This window comes from Astyanax mexicanus, chromosome 22, assembly GCF_023375975.1.
Source record: "Astyanax mexicanus isolate ESR-SI-001 chromosome 22, AstMex3_surface, whole genome shotgun sequence".
Lineage (NCBI taxonomy): Eukaryota > Metazoa > Chordata > Actinopteri > Characiformes > Acestrorhamphidae > Astyanax > Astyanax mexicanus.
Window position 1 is genome coordinate 35,199,488 of NC_064429.1, and position 24,152 is coordinate 35,223,639.

The 24,152-nt window shown below is 39.4% G+C and overlaps 2 protein-coding genes across 2 annotated transcripts in view; both read left to right on the forward strand.

Annotated features, from left to right (window-relative positions):
- The window catches only part of galnt9 (polypeptide N-acetylgalactosaminyltransferase 9), a 334,018-nt gene that overhangs the window by 111,755 nt on the left and 198,111 nt on the right, over nucleotides 1-24,152 (forward strand). The gene's annotated exons all lie outside the window — the stretch shown is intronic.
- atad1a (ATPase family AAA domain containing 1a) lies at nucleotides 6,048-18,555 on the forward strand. The gene is made up of 10 exons (XM_049470600.1): nucleotides 6,048-6,150; nucleotides 7,522-7,739; nucleotides 8,761-8,859; nucleotides 8,978-9,098; nucleotides 10,211-10,411; nucleotides 10,543-10,649; nucleotides 11,035-11,124; nucleotides 12,406-12,456; nucleotides 13,218-13,393; nucleotides 15,433-18,555. Exons 2-10 carry the CDS (start codon nucleotides 7,569-7,571, stop codon nucleotides 15,554-15,556), a joined length of 1,140 nt encoding a protein of 379 aa, XP_049326557.1. The 5' UTR covers nucleotides 6,048-6,150; nucleotides 7,522-7,568; the 3' UTR covers nucleotides 15,557-18,555.

The following is a 24,152-nucleotide window of genomic DNA, read 5'->3' on the forward strand; positions in this document are numbered from 1 at the left end:
AGATGATTTCTGCAGTAAAAATCAGCGCTGCTTTATCACTGATGGACTAATGAAAGTCAGGCGGCGGCCGATCAATTGAAGGTTCTTCATCTCGGCTGAGAAGAAAAGCCTGGCGGTTCAATACCGGGAGAATAGAGCGGTGGTTAACACTGACAGTAACACTTTATTTGCTGTAATTAATATCATTATGCTGCATATGTAGAGCAGTTAATGCTGTAAAAAAGAGACAATGTGAGCTTAGCAACTCCCAGGTGGTTGATGTGGTGTTACGAGATTGTAGATAGTGCAGAGTAAACATCTTCCAGGGGTTTTCTATGGTAAACTGCAGACTAAAAAACTGCAGGTGGTTGCTGTGGTGTTACGAGGCTGTTGATGTTTAAGCTTTTGGGCCCCCTTTGAGTGGGATATACAGTATCCTTCAATAACCTGTAAGCTAAACTAGCCTCAGAGACCTAGTATAAGCTCACACCTTTTAGCTACACTACTCTTTGTAGCCCCTGTGCTAATTGTTGGTTTGTATATTTTCTTATTAGCCTCGTAGCTCTAATTAGCTCTAACAGGGTATTAGCATTTCTTTTACATGTTAGCTACATTAGCCTCTACAAATCTAACAAAATAATCAAGACAAAGTCAGACACCAGTCCTGTCTCGGCTGGTGAACGTTTGCTGTAGATTGGAGGAAAACTGGTTAAATGCGACGTTTCCTCCAGAACTATCACTTTAATGTGTATTTATGCAGACAGTGCAGCGTATAAATCCTTCCCCGGCTCACTGATCTGCTGAGCACTTGGTTCCTGTCTCTCTCCTCCCACCACTTGACAGGTATATTGGCCTCTCCACTGTGATCTACAGCACAATGAGGATACAGCGTCTTCGTGCTAAAGTCAGCATGGAGACACGTGTTACAAGGTTTGCTTTTCCTATTTTACTGAGCAGTATAAAGACGGAGTGAGTCGAGCTTACTGGCTTTAGATGGAAATTGTGGGGGAATGGTCTGTAGCACTGATAAAATGCAATAATATTTTGTCTTAAAGGGGACATATTATGTGAAACTCTCTTTTGGCATCCTTTTTATTTCCACTTGGGACTAGACTGTCCCGATAAACAGTCCAAACACAACTGGATAATCCATCCATCTGTTTTCTGTTTTCTTTAATCAGGCATTTAAATGGCTTTTTAAAAGGTAAATAATAGTTTTTTTCTGGGATTAAAAGTGTGAATTCAGCTGTAACTGGAAATATTTGTGCTGGACTGAGGTGCACAGCTTTCCACATGTGCGTTTACAAGCACATGCCCAACCATGTGGATGGAGGACATGCAGTTACTTCGTATTTATTCCTGAACCACCCACCCGCACCCCCTCTTGCGCTTCCAACCCTGCGTTCACACTGAAATGCGACGAGTCGCTTGTGTCAAGCTCAACGCCCATGTTTATAATGGTCCAGCCTCCAACAAGAAAAAGGGCACAAAAAAGGAATCGCTTGGCCTTATTATTCTACACCTATAAGGACTTGAGGACCTCGGACCGCCTTGTTTGTGATTGGTCCACAGAAAAGCTAGAAGCCAATCAGGTTAGAATGTCGCTTCACCGCATCATTATTCATTTGCATAAAGTTGAGAAAAATTCAGCTCCGTGTCGCTTGTCGATCTGTCGCTTTGTCGCGGCGACAAATCGCGCCCTGCCATAGGAAATGAATGGTTGCCTGTCGCTTTGTCGCTTTCCAGTGTGAACGCAGGGTAAGGCAGCAGCAGCCTGTCACCCACACAGACACAGAGACAGCGCTGTGTATCTGCTGTGAATCTACTTGTGTCAAGAATTAAAACATTCCAACATGACGTGTTTTATTTAATTAAGTGATATTGCTCGTCCTGCAATGTGACTATCAAGCATGTGCACATTGCAATGACGATGCTTAAAGGATATATCATGCAGCCCTACTCTGCAGGACATCCTTACAACTGATTCCAGTATTTTTCGGCAGGATAATGCTAAACCCAGGAATGTCTCCACCATATTGCAGCACTTCCTTTTCCTTTCCGGTCCCCAGATTTATCACCAATCCAGCACTTATTGGAGCCGCTGGGACTCCAGCTTCAGAAACAGAGTAAAACAGATTAATAAAGGCATGTATATGGATGAATGTTAGGGAATTCAGCAGATCCGTACGCTGGTGTCATATTTACGGAGGTTTTAGTCCGGGGGGAGAGACGTGGCAGGAGCAATCACAGTCAATATTTCCCCCGGAAGAACTAGTCCTGTTTAATTCACATACACACACACACACACAGTGATGGAGGTGTGGAGTCACAGGCCTGGAAAAGGGTTTACTCCCACAGGAGAGATGCCCAGGCCAGAGATACAGAGATATTGAGCGGGTGGATCCGCCGCTTTTCAGTCCAGATAAAATATAGAAATTTCAAAAATATCTTTCCTCATGCGCTTGCTTGGGGGTGCGGTGCTGCTGCGCCACCTGTAGTTACGACTGTGTAACTGCAACTGATACAAAATAATTAGCACTAAAAACTAGTTTCTAAACTCTACAGTAAGCAACGCTGTGCTTTATCGCTAAATAAAAGAGCGAATGCTTCAACAGCCTCTGTAAAAGGCGTTTAAAAGGAGTTAAAAGTTTCAGATTCATTATTTCTTTTTTAACCCAAATTGAATTGGATAAATTGGTCTTCATTTCATTACACGTCTCCTTCTTTCTCTAATGCAAGAAATTTTCATCATATTTAAGAGATGACTCGTAGCTTTATAAAGGGAAATGAATACATGTCACATTTATGAATGTGAATCGGATTTGAGCAATGTGGCTTCTAATGTGAACGTGGTCTAAGTGACTAAAATCTTATTTGAAAAAATCTGATTTGGCACGTTCACATAGCCATGGAAAAATCAGACCTGAGCCACATTAAGCAAAAAGTCAGATTTGAGTCACTTCAGCCTGGTAATTTGAACAAATCTGTCCCTGAAACGCCTGAGATGCGCACATTGATACATGAATAAATGTCTCCTTTTTCACCAACAACAAAAAAACTCATATTTGGGAGATGACTGGTAGCTTTATAAAGGGAAATGTGACCCATCAAGATAGTCAAATCTGATCTAAGCAAGAAATGCAAGCAATGTGACTTCTAATGTGAACGTAGCCAAAGTGACTCAAATCTGATTTGTGACGTTCACACGTTCACCAGCAACAAAATAAATCATATTTGAGAGACGACTGGTAGCGGAAAATAGATACAGGTCAGTTACATTTGTGAACGTGAACCCAAATTTGATCTTAGCAAAAAATCGGATTTGAGCAACATGGCTAATGGGTAATGTGAACGCAGCCTAAAGGTGATAAATCTGGCTTAGCACTAAATTCCACCAAACACCATGAGACCAGACCGTCTGTTTTGTGTTTATAAATATATTGCATTTTCTCGGGAGCTGCTGATTGGTCAGTCTGCTGAATCTGTGCTGTGCTGAGGGAGATAGTGAAGCTCCTGCTGTAATTAACCTGCAGTTTAATGAATGCAGCTCAGGTGCATCTTCATCTCTGTGTGTGTGAAGGTGAATGAAGACTCTGCTGAAGGGGAATCTTGAGGGTCTGTAATGTGTCACTACTGCCATCCAGTGGATCACAGAAGAGGCAGCAGCAGGGTGAACTACTGTGATATATATATATATATATATACATATATATATATATATATATATGTATATATATATATATATATATATTATATATATATATATATATTATATATTGGTAGATATGGAACAGATAGTCCTATTCTATCCTATTCGATTTCATGTGTTTTTGCTTTCATTAGTTTCTCAGGGGGATGTCTGTGAAAAATATTCAACACTTCTACTCAGTGATAAAACTTCTGCATCTGGACGGCAATTGAAAAAACAGTAGGAGCAGTGAGTTTTTAGGCTGTTTTTCTCGGTCACATGACATTGAGGCATTCAGTAGCTCCTCCATTTTCACTCGCTGTTGTGTTTTTAACATGGATCTCCATGGAAACGCGTACCCAGTGTTATTACTGTGCGCGGCAGTGGACAAATAGTTATTTTATTAAACGCAAGAAGACGAAACTCAGAGATGTGCGTCCAGACGGGACTAAAATTACTGGAGGACCACGAAAAGAGTTCAGTTAATTTTCTCAAAGAACGTTTGATAAAACACGAACATGGTTGTTCCAGACGGAAATAAAATCACAGAGGATAAAAACCGCCATAAAAGAGAAAATTACCCCAGAACCCCCTGAGAAACTAATCCTGTCCAGAAAGGGCAAAAGATGACCTAAGTAAATATAAAAAATACGATTTTTAAATTATAATTTAATTTATTACGGGAAAACAAAATATATCCAAAACCAATCTGCCGCTGTGTAAAAAAGTAACTGAAAGTAACACAAGTATGCTTGAGCTTAAGGTCATAAACTAATAGGCAAGTAAGATCTGCAGTTCTTTAAATGTTGTTCTGGGTTCTTTTGTGACTTCCTGGATGAGTTGTCCATGCCCTTTTGGAGTAATTTTGGTTGGTCGGCCGGTCACTCCTGGGAAGGTTCACCAGTGTTCCATGTTGTTTTCTCCATTAGTGAATAATAGTGAAACACTGTGGTTCTCTGGCGCCCCAAAGCTTTAGAAATGACTTTATAACCTTTTCCAGACTGATCAATGACTGAATGATGGAGCTCCAACCAATACCTTTAGGAGCTGGAAGTGACAACACACTTGTCCCTGTGTGCAATCGAATCATCACAGCAATGATCCATAAAAATCTATTAGAAATATTATATGGACAGTAAAGACAGTTACTCCAACAGATGCAGGATAAACTCTTTTCAATGCCCATGATTTCAGAAGAAACAATGAATAAGCAGGTGTCCCAATACTTGTGTCCATATAGTCTATCTGTATTTAATTGGTTCAGTCTGATTGCTCGTTAAGAGCTGTGCTCATTAATGAGCTGTACTGAGATTCAAAGCAGCCCAGCTGTGTTTGCCTGCACGCCTCGGCCTCAGCCAGATGTTTCGCTTTAATGAACAGCTCAGCTCTGTCTGCAGCTCCTCCTAAACCACCTCACGACTCCACAGCAGCCCCTCAGGCTTCACTCGCTCAAATCTGATCAGGGCCGGATCAATTCGCTCTGGGATCTCATGGTGATTTTTTAATGAGGCGTTCTGTAAATAGAAAACCCTTAAACTTGTGAACACACCTCCACCTGCTCCACCTGCCCAACCCCCTCCTCTGACATTTATTCTGAAATCAGGGAAAGTGATACAATAGATGGAATAGAATAGAATAGAATAGAATAGAATGAAATCAAAAGCTTTATTTGGAAGCTAAACCGTAATTTCTGACTCTGCAGCTCCCTATCAGGTTCAACCGTGCTATAGGCGAGAATGATGTTTCTGTGTACTTTGGTACGTAGACATTACAATATGCAGATCACTCAATCAATAATCCCGCCCCCCTGCTGACATCCAATCATCTGTGTCTCACCGCTATCAAAGGCACACTGCTGCTGCTGCAACTCAGCCAATCTGCTCTCCCTCTTGTCCCGCCCCTAAACCCATACATCACCCAGTACCCCTACCAAGGGGCTGAGGGTGGAGTCAGCTAAAATCAGGTGGTTTAGTTACTCTTTAATATATAGTCTATACCTCATAGCTTTAGGTGTTTAGTATGCAGTCAGAATACAGACATACTTACAGTTGGCTTTACATCTATATACTTATGTTGGAACACTGACCTTAACTGAGGCTGTTGAGACCTGCAGTTCTTTAAATGTTGGTCTGGGTTCTTTTGGGACCTCCTGGATGAGTTATCCATGCCTTTAGGAGTAAATTAGGTACATTGACTGACCTTCATGTTTCATTAAAGTATTTTTTTCTTTATTTAGTATCTATCTATCTATCTATCTATCTATCTATCTATCTATCTATCTATCCATCTATCCATCTATCCATCTATCCATCCATCCATCCATCCATCCATCCATCCATCCATCCATCCATCCATCCACCCACCCACCCAGAGCTGGTGCAGTACAGCAGGTAGGAACCTTTGTCGCTGGGCTGCAGTTCCCGGCCGGACCCCGTGCTGCGGCTGAAGGCTGCGGGCTGATTATGGGATGCTGTGATAATAAAGTAAGATTTTAATAATAATTCGGGTTTAAATCGGTAAATATTGGGTATAATTCAGTAGCTCGGGTTTAGAGGAGCTGGGCTCGGGCTGTGAGCCGGGCTGTCAGCGCTGCTGCGCGGTTTAATAGCGGGGATAATAGCGCGACTATGCTAAGCTAACTGTATTGACTATCTAAAGGGAACAGGGATAAATAATAAGTATTATTATAAATACAGTCTTTATACCGCGATTATATCACACTCAGCCCATAAATATTTGAGTACAAAAAAAACAAAAAAATACAGTCTTAATAGCTTCTCTTAAAGTGCTATATCAATAATTCAATTCAATGAGTATTTTGTATTGAGCAATTAAAATATAAAATACAATGTCTTGGTTCAATAGAAACATCTTTCTTTCAATTTAATTTTAAGTATCTGTTCCCATTGTTTAAATATGTATGGTAGGTTAGACACTAGGCATGATGGGAACATCACTTCAGCTGCCTCTTTTCTTCTTACCCTGATGCTCTATCACGCTGGAATAGGGTAAATATGAACTCATCAGACTTGACATGATCTTCTTCCATTGATCCAGAGTCCAATCTTTATGCTCTCTAGCAAATAAAAGATGTTTTTGTGAGTTGTCCTCACTAATAAGTGCTTTTCTTAAAGCTAGACAGCTGTTTGGTCCCTTTAGTTACCTTCACTGCATTGTGTGAGTGGGAAAGCTCTTACTTTCACTATTAAACATAATGTAAGTTCTAGTGTTTTGGTGATCGCTGAGAACCCTTATTCAAGACATTTTCTGACCACATTCCTTCCTGAAAGAGAATGTTCCCCACTGTCCTGTTCTTTTTATTAATGCGAGGGATTATAATTAGTTTCTAACATGATTTTAGTAGTTTGAGTTCTTATTAAGGGGGTTCTGGGGTAATTTTCTCTTTTATGGGGGGTTTTTATCCTCTGTGATTTTATTCCTACCCGGAACGACCATGTACATGTTTTTTCTCAGATGTCCTCTGAGAAATTTACAGGCTGAATTATCTACAGTTTTTCTCTGAACTCTGTGCTCCTCCGGTAATTTTAGTCCTGTCTGGACGCAGTAGAGTAGAAGTGTGAAATATTTTTCTCAGACGTCCCCCTAAGAAACTAGTCCCGTCCAGGTAAGGCTTTAGATGTTTTCTCTGCATTATTTATGCATGCCAATAATTTAACCATTCTAAAACATATGAAGATTTTTCCTTGACCACAGGTTGAGTCTTTTCACATGGTTGTTCAACAAATGAGAAGCTACTCCCTGCATCAGTTAGGGTTACATATAAATCACCCTGCAGTTGCTTAGTTAAATCCAGGTGGTGACTATAATTAATCCTTTCTTCATCACACCTCCAGACTTTCCTCTGTGCTCCTCCATGACCTGACAGCAGAGGAACGCCAGGATGTTGAGCGAGATCCCGCGGGACGCTCTCCTGCGGCCGCTGACCCGGAATGAAGTGGTGGGAATGTTGGTGAGGCTCACCGTCTTTGGAGCGGCGACGTACTACAGCATCAAATGGGTGGTGGAGGCTCTGGATCCGACTCAGAAACAGAAAACGCAGGCCAAGAAACGGGTAACCGGGCCTTTATAGTACACTGCATCCTACAGACATCTCAGTGCAACTATCTTTCCTGAACATTTTATTTCTCTAGTGCATTTTGTGCAGACATTAAACATTTTTTTTTCATCCTCAGAGTAACATATATATATCGGAATACTACCATCCATAGTGCACAGTGTAGTTTTAGCTTATTTACATTTTACTTTTTGATGTGTTAAATTAGTTTTATTCACTCATCTGTTGTTGCCTATTAATTTATAATTTTTATAACCTTGATGATTGATTTTTTAAATCATATGATTTTTTATTTTTTATCTAATTTCTTTTATATCTTATTTTTATAATAGCATATATACATATCTTATTACAATGCTTGGTGTTTTTCTTTCTTTGACAGTCTTAGCTCCCAATCCCTACTACCTTCAATTCAGAAAACAGTTTATGAGTTATCATATCTTTTTTATTTTTAACAGTGTAATATATTTAATAATAGGCAAGCAAACAATTAGCTGTAGAGAATATTTTTGAGCCAGAACACCTTAATAAATATTATAGCCTCCAACTGGTCCAGGGGACTAAGGCACTGCCACTATGATCAGGAGATCGCTGGTTTGAATGCAACTCCGAGAGATAACAGTTGGTCTTGCTCTCTCTGGGTGAGTACAGTAGATGGCGCTCTTTCCCCGCATCACTCCTAGGGTGATGTGGATCAGCACAAGGCTGCGTCTGTGAGCTGATGTATCAGAACCGAGTCGCTGCGCTTTCCTCTGAGCGTTAGCGCTGTGATGCTACTCGGCAATGCTACAGCATCAACAGCAGTTCAAAAAGAGGCGGAGTCTGACTTTACATGTGTCGGAGGAGGAGTAGGCTAGTCTTCACCCTCCTGGTGTGTTGTGGCATCACTAGGGATAGAGAGGGAGTCCTAATAAGTGGGTTAGGTAATTGGCCTTGTAAATTGGGGAGAAAATCCCTAATTCTAATAATAATAGTAATAATAAGAAGAATAATAGGATGATGCTGATTTGTCTCTCAGGCTGAGCACTTGATGAAGCAGATCGGGGTGGAGGGGGTCAGTCTGAATGAGTATGAGATGAACATCGCCACTCAGCTCGTCGTTCCTCGCAGTATGAAGGTAAAATAAACCCAAACTCCTCTTATTTACTCCCCCCTTCATCATTTAATACATTCAGAACTCAATATACTTTATTTATCCTCCTGATGATGTGATTGGCTGATCTCTGTGTATAAAGGTGACGTGGAGGGATGTTGCGGGCCATGATGACATCATCACAGAGTTACAGGACACTGTCATCCTGCCCTTCCAAAAACGACACCTCTTCCGCGGATCCAAACTCTTCCAGCCTCCCAGAGGTAATGATCAGATGGTGGAGAAGGATGGTGTTTGTTGTTGGTGGAGAATGATGGTACTATTTTGTTGGTGGGGAATGATTGTGTTTACTGATCATGAATGATTTTGTTTGTTGGTGAAGAGTGATGGTGTTTACTTGTCAAGAATGATGGTGTTTGTTGGTGGAGAGTGACATTTTTTGTTGGTGGAGAATGATGGTGTTTATTGTTGGTGGTGAATGATGGTGTTTATTGTTAATGGTGAATGATGGTGTTTATCGTCACTGGAGACTGATGGTGTTTGTTGTTGGTGGTGAATGATTGTGTTTGTTGGTGGAGAATGATGGTGTTTGTTGGTGGAGAATGATGGTGTTTGTTGGTGGTGAATGGTGGTGTTTGTTGGTGAATGATGGTGTTTGTTGGTGGTGAATGATGGAGAATGATGGTGTTTGTTGGTGGTGAATGATGGTGTTTATTGTTGGTGGAGAATGATGATGTTTAATGTAGGTAGAGAATGTTAGTGTTTAGTTGGTGGAGAGTGACATTTTCTGTTGGTGGAGAATGATGGTGTTTATTGTTGGTGGTGAATGATGGTGTTTATTGTTGGTGGTGAATGATGGTGTTTATTGTTAATGGTGAATGATGGTGTTTATCGTCACTGGAGACTGATGGTGTTTATTGTTGTTGGTGAATGATTGTGTTTGTTGGTGGAGAATGATGGTGTTTATTGTTGGTGGAGAATGATGGTGTTTGTTGGTGGTGGAGAATGATGGTGTTTGTTGGTGGTGAATGATGGTGTTTGTTGGTGGTGAATGATGGTGTTTGTTGGTGGTGAATGATGGTGAATGATGGAGAATGATGGTGTTTGTTGGTGGTGAATGATGGTGTTTATTGTTGGTGGAGAATGATGGTGTTTGTTGGTGGAGAATGATGGTGTTTGTTGGTGGTGAATGATGGTGTTAATTGTTGGTGGTAAATGATGGTGTTTAATGTAGGTAGAGAATGATAGTGTTTAGTTGGTGGAGACTGATTGTGTTAATTGTTAATGGATAATGATGGTGTTTGTAAAGAACGGTGGTGTTTAATAGAAAATGCTGGTGTTTTTTGGTGAATCACTGCTGGAATTCTCTCCACAGGTGTGTTGTTATATGGTCCTCCTGGTTGTGGGAAGACGTTAATAGCCAAGGCCACAGCTAAAGCCTCGGGATGTCGGTTCATCAACCTGCAGGCCTCCACGCTGACGGACAAGTGGTACGGCGAGTCCCAGAAGCTCACCGCCGCTGTGTTCTCATTGGCTGTCAAACTTCAGCCCTGCATCATTTTCATCGATGAAATTGGTGAGAAGGTTTATGGTGTAAAAACACTAATATTTCTGTATTTTCGTATTTATGAGATGATTATGGGGTTATGGGTGGTATTTAGAGCACGATTATCCAAAATAACATGTGCTTCTCTCTGATTCTCCCAGATTCTTTCCTGAGGAACCGGTCCAGTCTGGATCACGAGGCCACGGCCATGATGAAGGCCCAGTTTATGAGTCTGTGGGATGGCCTGGAGACTGGAGAGTGCACTCAGGTCTCTCATGAATTAAATAGTTCAGGATTCATGTTTTTAAATGCTGGTATTTATCTGTATATTTAGGAGAGGGACAGTAATAATAGTATAATGTAGTTTAGGTCTGGTAGATTAGAGCTTTGTAACTGTAAAATAATATTACTGGATGATTTTGATGCTTTTTAAAGGAGAATATTGTAATGTTCTGCCTTACTGAGTTCAAGTGAGATCTTAAATTAAGAAAATAACTGCTAGTTTAGCTCCATATTCCACACTCAGTTTCGAGATAAAAATTAAGCGTGGAGAAAAGTAGCAGGTGGCTCGATAGGTAGTTTGCTGGATTATTGTTCTTGTTAACCTGCTGTGTTGATGGCATACTCAATAACGTGTGTGTGTGTGTGTACAGGTGATGGTGATGGGAGCCACTAATAGGCCACAGGATTTAGATCCAGCTATTCTCAGAAGAATGCCCACAACCTTCCACGTGGGGCTACCTGTGAGTATATTGTATATTTAACATATACAAACATAGCCAGACGTGGCTGCTAGAGCTGCCCCAGTCAGCAGTAAAACACTAAACCAGATTCTGTTTTCTGAGATTCTCAACTGGGGGGTCAGACAGCTTGTAAAAAATAAATACATTTAAAATAATAATAATAATTATTATCATTAATTAATGTTCTTTTGATTTTGTACTGGTCTTTTATATTGGGGAAAAAATAGACCGACAGAGTTTATTACTAATGTACTCTGGTTGCAGAGATATGGGGAGAAATAATATAATTTTGTGGAGTTTTAATATGGAATTAGTTTCTCCGGGGGGCGTCTGTGAACAATATTTCACACTTCTACTCAGTGATAAAAATCCTGCATCCGGACTGGTGGTGAATGATGGTGTTTATTGTTAATGGTGAATGATGGTGTTTATCGTCACTGGAGACTGATGGTGTTTGTTGTTGGTGGTGAATGATTGTGTTTGTTGGTGGAGAATGATGGTGTTTGTTGGTGGAGAATGATGGTGTTTGTTGGTGGTGAATGGTGGTGTTTGTTGGTGGTGATTGATGGTGTTTGTTGGTGGTGAATGATGGAGAATGATGGTGTTTGTTGGTGGTGAATGATGGTGTTTATTGTTGGTGGAGAATTATGGTGTTTGTTGGTGGTGAATGATGGTGTTTATTGTTGGTGGAGAATGGTGGTGTTTGTTGGTGGTGAATGATGGTGTTTGTTGGTGGTGAATGATGGAGAATGATGGTGTTTGTTGGTGGTGAATGATGGTGTTAATTGTTGGTGGTAAATGATGGTGTTTATTGTTGGTGGAGAATGATGGTGTTTGTTGGTGGTGAATGATGGTGTTTATTGTTGGTGGAGAATGATGGTGTTTGTTGGTGGTGAATGATGGTGTTAATTGTTGGTGGTAAATGATGGTGTTTATTGTTGGTGGAGAATGATGATGTTTAATGTAGGTAGAGAATGATAGTGTTTAGTTGGTGGAGAGTGACATTTTCTGTTGGTGGAGAATGATATTTCACACTTCTACTCAGTGATAAAAATCCTGCATCCGGACTGTAATTTTTAGTCTTTTTTCTCGATCACATGACATCACAGCGTTCAGTAGCTCCTCCATTTCCGCTCACTGTTGTGTTCATGTGGATCTCCGCAGATTCAAAGTATAATTAAGGTGCGAGCCAGTGGACGAATATCTATTTTATTTTATACCTGTTGTAGATTGATTAATTACTTATCTATTGTTCTAATTCATAACTTTCCTTTTTTATAGAACGCCACTCAGAGGCAGGAGATCCTGCGACTCATCCTGTCAGGAGAAAATGTAAATGTTTATAAACACATATTCATAAAGTTTTAATATTGTAGAATTGCACTTGCACTACCAATCAAAAGTTTTAGAACATCCCAAAATTTTCCTTTATTTTTGCCGTTTAAGCTAATCGGGTTCAGTCAGTAATTAGAAATGGTACAAAATCCAGTGTAAACAATTTTGCAGTATAGGAAACCCCAAAAGCCTTTAAGGAAAACGAATGAAGTAGAATCTGAGAAAATGCAATGTATTAAAAAAAAAAAAAGGAATGGTGATTTTTAACAAACAGTTGATTGGTTAGCAATGGAAATAAACTGAGGTTTGGACACAGAAACACAGAGAACTCTACTATTAAAAGTAGAAGTTCTTTTAGTCTTTAGAGAGATTACAGATACAGAAGTCAGAGAGCGGTGAGTACTGTTTCCTACACCTTCAAATAAAGACTCTTAGAAACTGGAGAAAAAAAACTGCTACAGGAAGACGTCTGGCTGACCCACATGGAAACAGCAGCTTTAGCCTTTAGCTCTTTAGATTAACATGATTAAGGACTGAGTCTCAGTTTCAGCAGAGAAGAGAAGAATTAATAAAGTAATAAAGTCACTGATAAGATAAAGATAAAATAAATAAACAGATTGTCTGGGTCATACAGCACTGCAGATACTGGACTACTAATACTAAACTATAGGGGTGTTCTTAAGGTTTTGGAAGTGGTAGGGTTTTTGTCCACTGATGTGTGTGTATTGTGTGTATATTGTGTGTATGTGTGTGTACAGCTGAGTAATGCGATAAACCTGAAGGAGATAGCGGAGAAGACGGAGGGGTACTCGGGCAGTGACCTGCGGGAGCTCTGCCGCGACGCCGCCATGTACCGCGTCCGAGATTACGTCCGGAAACAGCAGATGAAGCAGATCGCTCAGCAGTTCCAGCTGGACCAGGAGGAGGAGGAGGAGTACGTGCATCATCTTCTTCACACACAGCTTATCTACAGGGGTTGGACAGTGAAACTGAAACACCTGGTTTTAGAGCACAATAATTGATTGTGGTGACGGACAGTTCTGGTGGAAACAGGAGAGTTGAGGTGCACATTGAATTCTGCGTGATTTGATCAGCCGTGGTTTTATGTTTTTTGGATACAATCCGGGTTAGCACCCGAACATCCCTTTCAGAGAGCTTCCTCTTACAGCGTCCACAGTTAATCCTGTTGGAAGTGGTTGGTCCTTCTTGGTGGTATGCTGACATTACCCTGGATACCGCGGCTCTTGATGCATCACAAAGACTTGCTGTCTTGGTCACAGATGCTCCAGCAAGACGTGCACCAACAATTTGTCCTCTTTTGAACTCTGGTATGTCTCCCATAATGTTGTGTGCATTGCAATATTTTGAGCAGAACTGTGCTCTTACCCTGATATATGAACCTTCACACTCTGCTCTTACTGGTGCAATGTGCAATTAATGAAGATTGGCCACCAGGCTGCTCCAATTTAGCCATGAAACCTCCCACACTAAAATGACAGGTGTTTCAGTTTTATTGTCCAACCCCTGTAGTTCCTGTAGAGAAAGAAGAACTGCTTAAGAATAGAACTCTCTGAAGCAGGCACACCAGATTATAAAACACACTGGTTTATAAGGCGCATTATGCGACAATAGTAAGGAACAGGGGCATCGCCGTGTTTCCCTTCTAATTCAGCAGCAACAAGACCTGTAAAGCTAAGCTAAGTAAACAAAAACTGTTATTCTTAAAAGAAAATATGTATATTTTAAAGTCAGATGAGTGCTGGATGTTAATCTACACAGATTTCTCTCCTAAAAACTGTTTATTTGGGTGAATAAAGCACTTCCGTTTATTTACAGTAAATTTAGATTTCCAGATTTACACTAAGGCTGGGTGCAGCAGCATTAGCACTAGCTGAGGTTAGCGCTAGTAAATGCTGCCCAACAGCACAACACTGAGGAAACCTGAGTGTTCCGCTAAGCCAGGGCTATATCAGCTAGTTGTTCATTCCACGTAGCTTGTTTTAACACTGTAAACATGCAGACTACGCTCCGATATACTCGCATGTGAACACCGAAAGCTAATGCTGCTCCAGCAGTGCTAGCTGGGGTTAGCAGCAGGCTAAAGGCCGATAATACTCACCTCTGAACAGCAAAAGAGCTAGCACTTAGTGCGGTTAGTGGCTAATGCTATTGCTGCTCCAGCAGTGCTAGCCGGGGTTAGCAGCAGGCTATAGTCCAATATACTCACCACTGAATGTAAAAGAGTTAGCACTTAGCACAGTTAGCAGGTAATGCTAATGCTGCTCCAGTAGTGCTAGTCAGTGTTAGCAGAAAGCTACAGGCTGATAATACTCACCTCTGAACTGCAAAAGAGCTAGCACTTAGCACGGTCAGCAGCTACTTCGAACGCTGCTCCAGCAGTGCTAGCTGGGGTTAGCTGCAGGATACAAGCCGATAATACTCACCTCTGAATGAGGAAGTAGCAGTTGGTGGCTAATGCTAATAGAGCTCCAGCAGTGCTAGTCATGGTAAGATACAGCAGGATACGAGCTGATAATACTCCCTTCTGAATGATGAAATAGTGGTTAGCGGCTAATGCTAATGCTGAACTGAAACTACAGTGCTTTAGTAATATGGTAGTTGAGTAATTGTTGCTTCGCATAATCTGGATTCGAACATTACTCAAATATTCACTATTCACTGTATACCTGTAACTCTACCTCTTCACTACTTTACTTTAACTGATGCTCTCAAACCCATTAAGAGACAAGAAATTCAAGTAATTAACTCTTGATGAGTTCAGCACAGCTGTTAACTGAAAGCCTGAATTCCAGGAGACTCTACCTCTGGATGAGCCTTAATTAATCTACAATGCAGGACATTTGTGATGTAACACTGTTTTCCATCTTTCTCTCTGTGTGTGTGTGTGTGTGTGTGTGTGTGTGTGTGTGTGTGTGTGTGTGTGTGTGTGTGTGTGTGTGTGTGTGTGTGTAGGTCGTTGGACGGTGCTCGGCTGCGGCCGGTGACTCAGCTGGACCTGCTTTTTGGACTGGATAAGATGAAAGAGTCAAAACAAGCTACAGTCACAGCTAACCTCAGAGAAGTGCCCCTGGACTGAACACACACACACTACACACACACACACACACTCCTGCAGTTTTCACTTCAGCGAACATTCCTGTTTTAAAGGAACAGCTTTATTACTTCATTTCAGTAATTTAGTTCAAAATGTGAAACTCATATATTATATAGATGTATTAAATACACAGAGTGAACTGTTTTAAGCGTTTATGTATTTTATTGTTGATGATTAATTATGGCTTACAGCCAATTAAAACCCATTAGAATCAGTGTCTCCCAGAAAATTAGAGTATTATATAACTAAGATCAATTGGTACTTTTTTTTGGCAGTGTGAAGCCAAGTCCTGCTGGAAAATGAAATCTGCATCTCTATAAAAGTTGTTATCAGCAGAGGGAAGCTGTAAGATATGAAGTGCTGTAAGATTTTGTGGGAAAACCAAACTGCACTGACTTTAGACTTGATAATAAAACACAGTGGATCAACACCAGCAGATGACAGACATGACTCTCCAAACCATCACTGATTGGTGGAAACTTCACACTAGACCTCGAGCAGTTTGGACTGTGTGTCTCTCCACTCTTCCTCCAGACTCTGATCCCTTGATTTACTTTAAATGAAATGTAAAATTTACTGATGATCAGTGATGATTTAATGGAGAGACGTGTCATCTGCTGGTGTTGATCCACTGTGTTTTATTATCAAGTCTAAAGTCAGTTCAGTTTTGTTTTCCCACAAACTCTTACAGCACTTCATATCTTACAGCTTCCCCTTTGCTGATTACAACTTTTATGGAGATGTGGATTTAATTTTCCAGCAGGACACTGCCAAAAAAGTACCAATAGCCTTTAATGGGTTTTAATTTGCTGTAAGCCATAATCATCGATCAACAATAAAAAAATAACTCTTAAAATAGATCTCTCTGTGTTTAATACATCTACAGAAATTGGACAATGAAACTGAAACAGCTGGTTTTAGAGCACAATAATTGATTGTGGTGACGGACAGTTCTGGTGGAAACAGGAGAGTTGAGGTGCACATTGAATTCTGCGTGATTTGATCAGCCGTGGTTTTATGTTTTTTGGATACAATCCGGGTTAGCACCCGAACATCCCTTTCAGACAGCTTCCTCTTACAGCGTCCACAGTTAATCCTGTTGGATGTGGTTGGTTCTTCTTGGTGGTATGCTGACATTACCCTGGATACCGTGACTCTTGATACATCACAAAGACTTGCTGTCTTGGTCACAGATGCTCCAGCAAGACGTGCACCAACAATTTGTCCTCTTTTGAACTCTGGTATGTCGCCCATAATGTTGTGTGCATTGTAATATTTAGAGCAGAACTGTGCTCTTACCCTGCTAATTGAACCTTCACACTCTGCTCTTACTGGTGCAATAATGTGCAATTAATGAAGATTGACCACCAGGCTGCTCCAATTTAGCCATGAAACCTCCCACACTAAAATGAGACGGGTGTTTCAGTTTCATTGTCCAACACCTGTATATAATATATGAGTTTCACATTTTGAACTGAATTATTGAAATAAAGTAACGTTTCAATTTCATTTCCCTTCTGATCTGTAGAAACGAAGCCAAACTTTTCTACCATTCTGTCAAATTCTGATTTGCAACCAGAGTTTTCATAATAGAGACCAGAGTAGGCGGAGTCAGACTTACCTACTTATTTAATAGACCTGCTCCCTGCTTCAGAGTCCCAGGCTGCCTTCATTGAGTTTGCAGTGCAGCTACAGTGTAAACTACAGAATCACATACAGTGCTGTGCAAAAGTTTTAGGCACCTGTTTTTTTTTTGTTTGTTTTTTTTTCAGTAAAAAAAAAGCTTCTTATCTGCGCAGTAAGTTTCTGTTTATTCTCATCATACTAATCAACACCTGGTTTGGTGGTAAATTATTGGTAAATGTGGTAAATCAGGTGAGCTGCTGACGGAACTGAACATAATAAATATACACATGCTGACTGAGGAGCATCCAGGAGAAATCTGGAGTCTCTACACTTCGTTCTTCAGCTCACAGACTCAACTCAACTCAACTCAACTTTCAACTCAACTTTATTTATAGAGCACTTTAAACCCAACAACAGCCACAACAAAGTGCTGTACATATCAAATTATAGGATAAAAACTAAATACTAGAACGAATAAGACAAATTCAAATATTTAAAAAGTTTCAATAAAAATAGTTTTAGATAAATCTATGAAACAAGCAAAGTAAAATAAAATAAAATAATAAAAACAGAAATAAAAGAAGTACAAAAAATAATAAATAAAACAAGGACAAAGTTTCAAATTGGGTTACTTGTTCTTGTTACGTTTAACTGTATTTATGTCTATTTGCATCTGTTTAAATCATATTTGGTTCTCTTTTCAGGTAAAAACACTCATATTGCTGAGATAAATGGATAAATGGTACCTAAAACATTTGCACAGTACTGTATTTTATTCTACTTTTGGAGTAAGGTGGGCTAACCTATTGCCCATTTAGAGCTTTTACTATATAAAAACCTGCAATATTATATATATATATATATATATATATAATTTTTATTGCTTAAAGTTGTTCTGCACTCTCAGAATGTTGCCCTAGACCTGCCAAAAGAGTCTGCATGTACTGCACCCTGTGTGACTATCGATTGTTGAGAATGTTAAAGTGATGACAGATCAAATAATGGGTTTTTAAAGGCTGTTACAAACTGCATGCGACACAAATGATCAAATGTTTTTTAGTCTACAACAGAAATTAAGGGGATTGTGGTGTTCAATTTCTGTAATAGAGAGAAAAATGACAGATTTAGATTGAGGGACGCGTACATTTTGACATTGTCAAATTGTCAGTGCTTGATTTGAATTTTGTACAGTAAAAAATCATGTTTATTAGTAAGAAGAAATATGTCCCTCCTTTTATCTCGTAACGTATCAGTGTTTAGTGAATTATTGTGTATTGTATGTTGTTACAGTGTGTACAGTGAAGAAAAAAATCTGCCAAATTTAATAAACAGAACAAAAAAAAACATTAAAATCAGTTCGGTGCAATAAACTAAATCCTTAAAACCAGATATAACATCCAATATAGCGTTTTATTTTTTCACCATATCACCCATCTACATCAGTTTCTCTGATTTTGCTATTTATAGGTTTAGATTTGAGTAAAATTAACATTGTTGTTTTATTCTATAAACTACAGACAACATTTCTCCCAAATTACAAATAAAAATAGTAATTTAGAGCATTTATTTGCAGAAAACTGAGAAAGGGCTGAAATAACAAAAAAAAGTTCAGAAGTATATATTTGGTGGAATAACCCTAGTGGTTTTCAATCACAGTTTTTTTTTTATGCATCTTGGCATCATGTTCTCCTCCACCAGTCTTACACACTGCTTTTGGATAACTTTATGCTGCTTTACTCCTGGTGTAAAAATTCAAGCAGTTCAGTTTGGTGGTTTGATGGTTTGTGATCATCCATCTTCCTCTTGATTATATTCCAGAGGTTTTTAAATTGGTAAAATCTTAATAACTTAAAACTTTTTTAAGCTATTAAATGTTTTTGTAGTTATATATAGAACCATCTATGTCATGATTGTACCCCTTAGGATCCCTTTTTCTGTACAGTTGTTATTTAACATGTTTTCTGGGTGGATCTGTAGCTGCATGCAGGAGCCAAAGGAGGGAGCTGTTGCCATGTCTTATATAAATAGTGGTTCTGCTGAGAGAGTGAATACTAAATCAGGAGAACCCAGGATAATATAAATATAATAACATAGGACACGATAACTACCAATAAATATCTATAAAAGGGCATATGGGTCACCTTTTTTAGATTTATTGTGGGTTTTTATATTTTATAATTTAATTTTATAACTATAATTAGTATATTTAATTAATTAATTTTGTTATTTAAAATGTATTTATGTTGCTTAGCCTGTAAAATTAAGTTACAGTAACAGTCAAAAGTTTTAAATTAAGTGTTTTTTCATTGTTTTAAAATGTTCTGCTTTGTAGATTAATACCAAAGTCATCCAAAAACTATGAACAAAAAAAGTGTTAAACAAACCAGAGTATGTTTTATATTTTAAGATTCTTAGATGATCAGTTTTGCACATCTCTGCTGGATTTTCTCAGTCAGTTTTATGAGGTAGAGTCTCCTGGAATTCAGGCTTTCAGTTAACAGCTGTGCTGAACTCATCAAGAGTTAATTACTTGAATGTCTTGTCTCTTAATAAAGTGTTTGAGAGCATCAGTTAAAGTAAAGTAGTGAAGAGGTAGAGTTACAGGTATACAGTGTATAGTGAATATTTATAGAGTAATGTTCTAATACAGATTATGAGAAACAAGAACTACTTAACTAAGTAAAGTAAAGAATAAAAAATACAAAACTTTAAGGAAAAATTAAGTTCAGTCAATCGGAAAAGAAGAATTTCAAGAACTTTGGAAGTTTCCTCAGATGTAGTCCATCAAAACTGTAGATGTTTATGGTGAAACTGGCACTCATCAGGGTTTCCAGCCTCAGAAATAAACACAAGTTAACAGCTCCCCAGATAAAATTATTTTAGAGTATTTTTTGGTTTGTTTAACACTGTTTTTAAGTTACTACATGATTCCTTATGTGTTCCTTCATAGTCTGGATCACTTCACTATTCAATAGTTTGCTATGTATAAATGTTCAGGCCATTAGTAGGTACAGATGGATGGCACAGTCCTTGCTTATTCCTTATAATAATTCATATTTAATGGCACTACTGCAGCTTCTATACAGTGCCTCCCCATCCCCCCGGTGAACTGCAGCATGGGGGGGCAGTGGTGGAGGGGGCGGGTCATTAGTTCCATCAATAGGCCGTGAGCCGTTTCATTCTCCTGCTTTAATTGATCTGATTTCTGAGAGGCTTTTTAATCATTTGGAGTGGCTGAACAAACACGGCGGCGTGCCTCCGCAGCTGCGTGCCGATAATACTCTCAGAAACAGAACGCCGGGATCTGATTCGCTGCTCCGCACCGCAGACCTGGAAGCTGAACGCTGCAGGAAAGGTCCTGGAGGTGCAGCGTGGAGCTCCCCGAGGGATCGATATGCTGGAGGTGATGCTGGAAAGAGAGCGCCCTTCAGGAGGAGGCTCCTCCACTCGCAATCTGCAGCCGTTTAGCTCCGTCCATTCAGCCTACAGCAGTTTAGCCCCTCCCATTTAGTGAATACAGTAGTTTAGAATCATTAATTTAGTTTACAGTAATTTAGCTCCACCCATTTAATAAATACAGTAATTTAGTATCATTCATTTAGTGTACAGTCAGTTAGCTCCACCCATTTAGCAATTTACAGGGGTGTAGCATCTTTTTTTTGTCTACAGCAGTTTAGGCTCCACCCATTTATTAACAACAGGAGTTGTGCGCAATTTATTCAATCTACAGTAGTTTAGCCCCACCCATTTGTTAAGTACAGTAGCTTAGCATCATTAATTCAGCCTACAGCAGTTTGGCTCCACCCATTTAGTAATTTACAGTAGTTTAGCCAGACCCATTTGTTAAATACAGGAGATTAGCATCATCCATTCAGTCTACAGCAGTGTAGCTCCACCCATCCAATAATCTAAAATAGATTAGCCACACCCATTTGTTAAACACAGGAGATTAGCATCATTCATTCAGTCTACAGCAGTTTAGCTCCACCCATTTATTATATACAGGGGTATATCTCCACCAATTCAGTCTACAGCAGATTAGCTCCACCCATTTAACAACATGCAGTAGTTTAGCTCCAACCATTTATGAACTACAGGAGTTTAGAGTAATTCATTCAGTCTACAGCAGTTTAGCTCCACCCATTTTTTGACCTACGGCAGTTTAATCAACCATTTAGTAACCTACAGTAGTTTATCCCCACCCATTTAGCAATCTACAGGAGTTTAGCATCATTCATTCAGTCAACAGCAGTTTAGCTCCACCCATTTAGTAAATACAGTAACTTAGCATCATTAATTCAGTCTACAGCAGTTTAGCTCCACCCATCCAATAATCTACAGTAGTTTAGCCACAACCATTTGTTAAATACAGGAGATTAGCATAATTCCTTCAGTCTACAGCAGATTAGTTCCACCCATTTAGCAACATGCAGTAGTTTAGCTCCACCCATTTATGAACTACAGGAGTTTAGAGTAATTCCTTCAGCCTACAGCAGTTTGGCTCCACCCATTTAGTAATTTATAGTAGTTTAGCCGCACCCATTGATTAACTATCGGAGTTTAGAGTAATTTATTCAGTGTACAGCAGTTTAACTCCACCCATTTAGTAACCTATAGCAATTTAGCTCCACCCATTTAGTAAATATTTAGTTTAGCATCATTTATTCAGTTTACAACTGTTTAGTTTCTCCAATCTTGTAAACTACAGCAGTTTAGCTCCACCCATTTAGTAATCTATAGTAGTTTGGCTTCACCCATTTAGTAAATACAGCAGTTTAGCTCCACCCATTTAGTAGATACAGTAGTTTAGCTCCACCCATTTAGTAATCTATAGTAGTTTGGCTTCACCCAATTAGTAAATACAGCAGTTTAGCTCCACCCATTTAGTAGATACAGTAGTTTAGCTCCACCCATTTAGTAATCTATAGTAGTTTGGCTTCACCCAATTAGTAAATACAGCAGTTTAGCTCCACCCATTTAATAGATACAGTAGTTTAGCTCCACCCATTTAGTAATCTATAGTAGTTTGGCTCCACCCATTTAACAAAACACAGGAGTTTAGCCCCACCCATTTAGTAGATACAGAAGTTTAGCTCCACCCATTTAGTAATCTATAGTAGTTTGGCTTCACCCATTTAGTAATCTAGAGTAGTTTAGCTCCACCCATTTAGTAATCTATAGTAGTTTGGCTTCACCCATTTAGTAATCTAGAGTAGTTTAGCTCCACCCATTTAGTAACCTATAGTAGTTTGGCTTCACCCATTTAGTAATCTAGAGTAGTTTAGCTCCACCCATTTAGTAATCTATAGTAGTTTGGCTTCACCCATTTAGTAATCTAGAGTAGTTTAGCTCCACCCATTTAGTAATCTATAGTAGTTTGGCTTCACCCATTTAGTAATCTAGAGTAGTTTAGCTCCACCCATTTAGTAATCTATAGTAGTTTGGCTTCACCCATTTAGTAATCTAGAGTAGTTTGGCTTCACCCAGTTAGTAAATACAGCAGTTTAGCTCCACCCATTTAGTAGATACAGTAGTTTAGCTCCACTCATTTAGTAATCTGTAGTAGTTTGGCTTCACCCATTTTGCAACCTACAGTAGTTTAGCCCCTCCCATTTAGTAACTACAGCAGTTTAGCTCCACCCATTTAGTATATACAGGAGTTTAGTCCCTCCTATTAAGTAACTACAGCAGTTTAGCTCCATCCATTTAGTTAATACAGGTGTTAAGCTTCACCTAATTTTAAACACAGTAGTTAAAGTGCAGTATATAATAATTATTATAATTATTATATATAATATATATAATAATAATAGAGGTGTAGTAAAACTTTTGACCAGTAGATCAAAGGGAATCAAGAATGCAGGAAGTGGTCATAATGTTAGGCTTGGTCTGTGTTTTTATAAACCCACATTTCTGTGGTGAGAAGGTGGAGCAGTTTCAGTATCCGGTGTAAAGGCAGTTATCTTCTGAAAGGACGAGTATCTGTTAAATCCACGCAGACCTGCGTGACCTCATGGGTCATGTGATCACGCGGAGTCAGTACTACTGCATGCTGATTGGTTGGAGAGTGCAGGGATGAGAGAGAGAGTGAGTCAGGCTGGACGGAGGTGTTATATAACAGCAGAGCAGGGGGTCACTCTCGTATTCAAAGGATATCTCTGAAGAAGCGAGCCCACCGGAAACACTGCAAACACCCGTAACCCTGTGGGCGGTACGACGCCGTCGGTTCAGTATACATTTACAAGAAAAAATATGTGAACTCTTTGGGATTATACTTGGATTTCTGCATAAATTGGTCATTAAATGTGTTCTGATCTTCATCTATGTCACAACAATAGACAAACACAGTCTGCTTAAACTACAAATACCACACAAAAAATGATATGTTTGCATGGTTTTATTGAATACAACGTGTTAATATTCACAATGCAAGGGGGAAAAAAAAGTATGTGAGCTTTGGATTTAATAACTGGTTTATCCTCCTTTGGCAGCAAAAACCTCAACCCAATGTTTTCTGTAGCTCGAAGGAATTTTGGATCATTCCTCTTCACTAAACTGTTTCAGTTTAGAAATATTCTTGGGATATCTGGTGTAAATCGCTCTCTTGAGGTCATGATGCAACAGCATCTCAGTTGGATTGAGGTCTAGGACTTTTGTAGATAAATTCTAAAGTCATCTTGCACATCTTTACTGGATTTTCTCAGTCAGTTTTATGAGGTAGAGTCACCTGGAATTCAGGCTTTCAGTTAACAGCTGTGCTCAACTCGTCAAGAGTGTAATGTGTAATGTTAGTTTGAGAGCATCAGTTGTAAAGTTGTAAACAGGTAGAGTTACAGGTATACAGTGAATACAGGAAATAGCTCTATTTGCGTAATGTTCTAATCCATCAAAACCATAATAATGATGAAACCCGCACTCATCAGGGCCACCCCAGGAAAGCTAAAATGTAAAA

Coding starts and splice junctions, on each gene's coding strand:
- atad1a (XM_049470600.1), top strand. CDS start 7,569: ATGTTGAGCGAGATCCCGCGGGACGCTCTCCTGCGGCCGCTGACCCGG. Junction 7,740..8,760: donor AAACGCAGGCCAAGAAACGG/GTAACCGGGCCT, acceptor TTTGTCTCTCAG/GCTGAGCACTTGATGAAGCA. Junction 9,099..10,210: donor ACTCTTCCAGCCTCCCAGAG/GTAATGATCAGA, acceptor TTCTCTCCACAG/GTGTGTTGTTATATGGTCCT.